Below are 4727 nucleotides of genomic sequence, written 5' to 3' on the forward strand. Positions count from 1 at the left end.
TGACAGTTCTGATTTTGTTAGAAAAAACGCGAAACCAATGGTGATCTCCAAATTTCATCCACAGAAATTAAGAAGTGTTTTTATACATGGAAAAACTTCAACATGGTAATAACAGAATTTTTAGCAGCAAAACAAAATTTTACTAGACTTCCATTTGGCATTAAAATATTGGTATAGAAACTTTTAAACACTTATTTGGTGAACCAGATTATCATTTTAGGCAATAGTGCATAGCTGATGACTGTGCACTGTCATCTTTAAAGTTTTAAACATTAATGACCTTTTTCTCTATGTTTTATGAGCTGGAAAATATTTGTTTATTGTACTTGATTATCATTAAACTATATTTAGTATAACTAAAGCTTGTTTAAATCATTGACATGTTGGAAAAAACATTTGCTTAACCATTAAAATATTACCATAAATATTTGTCTGTATTATTCATATAGTTAAGTAAAGACCTTGACCTTCAAAAGACGTATCTGTGGGATCACTAGGTTTCTGATTCAGTTGCAAGGATTTCTAGTTGCTATAGACATTATCGCTCAAATGGCAATAACAGAAGTTTTATATAAGGTACCTGATTTTGTGAAGCAACAAGAAGAAAAAAGACATTTATTTCATAGGAAAGTTAACCATTTTTACATACAAAAAATGAAGAATATTTCAGGACTTCATAGATATAAAAATACCTAAAGGCAGCATCCACCCCAGACATGTGATACATCGTACACTGTCATCAATCCTATGATAACAACAAATGTGAATACTAGAGGTGTGCGTGTGTGAACTAAAAGGTAGGGAATCTTTAAAAATCCGTTTAAGAATCATCATGCTTAGTGCTTTACAAATACTTACAGCTCGAAATCTTACGCCAACTCTGAGAGGTGAATCCCATGGCAAGGGCACAGCAGAGGAGCCGAGGGTCCCAAACCGGGACCGCAGAGCTGTGATTCCAAAGTGGATCAGAGGGGCCTCCAGTCTGGACTGAGCCTCTGCCTCATGCCCTAACCATGCACGTGTCTCATGAATATGACTTAGCGTCTTAGTTTTTCCTGTAGCAATATTGTGACCTTTAATGTTAATCGATATACTGTGGTTTTAATTTTCAGATCTGTGACGTGTAATGTTGGTTGAGGTTTGCATTCCAAAATACAACCCAAGGTAATACAAGCAATGTAATGTGAAGAAATGAGTAATGAAATGAGGAATTAACCAATTGATGAAGTTTGAACCCAAACTAGCCCTGGATTGCAAGATCTGTCTTTTTTTGTCTATAATTACCAAAATACTTGACTCAGTTATCCAGTTAATTTTTTATATGCATATCATATATATATATAATTTTAAGATATATATATATATGCATATATATATATATAAATTGCAGTTTTTAACTACTATAGATCCAACAGGATAGTGACTGGATCTACTATAGGTCCAACCAGGACGCCTGTGCATGGTTTTTTTTCTCTTTTGAACTTTTTCTTGCTTATCTCCCCTTTGCTTAGATCTATCCCATCATGCATAGTTAAGCCCGCCGAACAGGATGTCTTTGTCTTTCTTCAAATAATTTCATGCGGTCCCCCCCCCAGCTCCCCCAGCTCCCCGCTGCTCCCTCAGCTCAGCCTGCACTGAGCACACATCTCGCCCTTACCTGCCGCACAGGTGTCACCGTCGTCACCTTTGGCAACACTTGCACCGCCCAAGCCTCAGTTGTAAAGGAGAATGCGTTGAGGCATGACAACATCGATACTGAGAAGAGAGTTTTAACAGCTTTTGAAAACAAACAAAATGCACGTCTCTCTTTAATCCACCGTTTCTTTGGCAGTTAGAAAAAAATTAGGTTCAAGGTGCATTTCATTTTTCTCACTAATGCTTCCAACACGATCCTCCTATACTTCTAAGTCTAGAAGTACACTGTACTTATGCTGTTTTATACTATGCCATTTTCAGTTCCCTGAAGAATTATGGAAACTGTGAGCTACTCAGACCCCACAGTTCGCTCCTTTGCACAGACCAGGCTAAGCAGCCCCCCTGGCAGTGAAGCGCCAGGAATCACAGGTGAAGGTGAGGCCCCTCCTTCTTCACGAAAAGGGCCCGGAAAGTGCCGGCAGCGCCCGAGTCCTCCAGGCCGCCCCTGCCCTGTGCCCAAGGAAAGGGCGAAGGCCGAGGGGAAATGTTTGGCATGGCAGATTTGTTTTTAATAAGCACACTTGATTAATTTTGTATAAAAGGTTATGTTTACAACTAAACTTCTATTAAACATTTAGCATAAATAAGCACACCATTACACTTTGTATGCAGAAATATATAGCAGCTACGATACAAGAGTTCGAAAGGTTTCATTCAATATATATATGCATATATATATACAGCTTTCAGTAGGCTTGCGTCCAAATGGTAATTTCTGACCAAAAGACTTCGTTAAGTAACTGAATACTGGGTCCTTCTGCCATTCACGTTCCACCTTTGCAATAAGGCGAAGTCTGCTTAAATTGGGCAATTCCTTGTGATTTTAATGTTTTTGCTCCCCATGGTGGGAATGGTATATAAAGAACACCTTCCAACTGCAGAAAGGGCATTAAAGGGCTTTTTCATAAATACCTACTATCACAGTCCAAGTCAGACACTCCCTGGGAAGAGGGTCTGATTCTTTTTAGTTGTGCCTCCATTTTTTAAAGAGTTCCGTTCAACTTACTGTCTTCCTTGTGAAATGCTTGAAAAGTAAGTTCCTCTGGGTTTGCTACTGTGCAAAGGAAAAAAATAGTCATAAACACCATTTCTTTAGCCACAGAGCGCTTCACCATCTTTGGACATGAACTCGGAAGGGACTTCTGAAGTTTGCAAGGACAGGAGGCTGACATCCGTGTCTAGGGCGGTCTCTGCCCGGGTCCCTCGCGGTGCCGGCTGACCGTGGTGGGGCGCGAGTCCAGGGCGATGCGCAGGTCCAAGACGCAGTGGACGCTGTGCTGCGGGATTTCCACCCCGCTCCCCGTGTTCTGCGGGAGATGCTGGGCGACAACCAGCCCCTGAGCTTGGAGGAGCAGTGTTTCGTGTGGTACCACAGGCTCGTCAGTGTCCGCCGGGGTTTCGCTCCGGCAGCTGGATGCCCGGGCTGTGGTCCGGGCGGCCGATTTCCTAACAGACCTCCCTGGACTGCAGGCCTCCATGCTGACCGCGGGGGAGGAAGGAGAGACTCGGGGAGGGGGGCAGGAGAGCCGGCTGCCCAGAAGCTCAGCCCCACACCCCCAGCCTGCAGAGCTCCCAGCACTGGGCCCCGGCTGGACTCACAGATTTTTAAGATGAAATTAAAAATGTACACTCGTTACGGACAAACTATTTTTAAAGCGTTCTGCCTTATTGTCTCGGGTATAAAAATATTTCCAGGCAATTTCAATAAATCAGATTTCAGGAAACTACTAAAACATATTTTCCGTTAGTGGCTTTCATTATTGTCTGAATTGTAATATTTCAACACTTTTCTTACATCAGAGTAGGTAGGTTTGTCATTTTCCAGCTATCAAAGGAAAATTCTTATTTTCAATATGTCATCATTAAATAGTTCTAATAATAAAAGGCCTAAATTTTAAGTTCATAGGGACATCAAAGTATCTCATCGACGATGTTGTCCAAGCTCTGACAGCATGCTGCAAGACAGACGCGCAGCAGGCGAAGAGGGCAGGGTGACAATCCAGCGCCGTCCCCTGGCTGTTGGCAGTACCTGAGGAATCACATGAGATTAGAAAGTGCTTTGTTTATAGCTAGTAGACTATTTTAATAAGTGAACCAAAAGGAAGAGGGAGGAGGTCTAGGCATATCTATTTCAGGGTACATCTTATAATTGACCCTTTTTCCTCTGTAAGTAAATGGAGTCCTCCTAATACTGTGTGTAGCTCAAGGCATTGGTATTACATCCTTGGCAAAGCAGTCATTTAAAAATGAAGTTGATGCTGCAGCCCCCATGCCCCTTTGCTGAGCCCTCTCCCCACGGAGCCAGCAGGCGGGAACCATTGTTCCCCTCGCTGAGCTCTCCGTGAGTCTAGCCTGTCCTCAGTGGACACCAAGTCTGAATAGCCATTAAGCGCACCTACCCTGGTGATTCTCTGAGATACAACCCATGCACCACCTGAGGCCTCTTTCAGGGGCTGTTCCTCAAAAGCTGCCAGCCTTGGCCAAGGCTACAGATTTTCCTAAAATCTCCCGAGGTCTGCAAACCTCAAACAAGCAGCAGCTGGCCTCAACATGCCCTGTGCCTCTTGCTAAGCAGTTCACAGCATAGCTCTTCCAGGACCTCCAAGCCCAGGGCAAGCAGCTGCCAATCACAGGTAACAGTGTAGCTCCTACCACGTGGCCCTGGGCAGGCACAGGCAGCGTCTGACCTGGGCCTGCATGGGAGCTCCTCCCAAAAGGCCCCAGAACGACCACCTCAACTTGGCCAACTTGAGAGGACACCAGAGCACCACCCAGTTAGCTCCAGGAATGCCACACCCAAAGGGTGGACTCAGCAGGCTCCAGAGTCCTGCCACAGTGATTCCCACTGCACGGGGTCGCCCCCCGCCACATGACAGTTCGTGTGCTGTAGTCATGGTCAGTCCTTATGGTCGGTCAGCCAAGATGTGGAGGCAACCTAAGTGTCCACTGACAGACGACTGGATAAAGAAGGTGTGGTGCACATATACGATAGAATACTACTCAGATGTAAAAAAAGGGTGACATCTTACCAC

The 4727-nt window shown here is 44.1% G+C and overlaps 1 protein-coding gene across 1 annotated transcript; it reads right to left on the reverse strand.

Moving 5' to 3' along the window:
- Nucleotides 1-2073: 2073 nt before the first annotated feature.
- LOC118994719 (DNA-binding protein inhibitor ID-2-like) lies at nucleotides 2074-3218 on the reverse strand. The gene has a single exon (XM_037057371.1). The coding sequence runs from the start codon at nucleotides 3171-3173 to the stop codon at nucleotides 2874-2876; it is 300 nt and encodes a 99-aa protein (XP_036913266.1). The 5' UTR covers nucleotides 3174-3218; the 3' UTR covers nucleotides 2074-2873.
- Between the last annotated feature and the right edge of the window lie 1509 nt (nucleotides 3219-4727).

The sequence above is a fragment of the Sturnira hondurensis genome, unplaced genomic scaffold (assembly GCF_014824575.4).
Source record: "Sturnira hondurensis isolate 20B ecotype Veracruz unplaced genomic scaffold, ASM1482457v3 Scaffold0009719, whole genome shotgun sequence".
In the NCBI taxonomy this organism is placed as follows: domain Eukaryota; kingdom Metazoa; phylum Chordata; class Mammalia; order Chiroptera; family Phyllostomidae; genus Sturnira; species Sturnira hondurensis.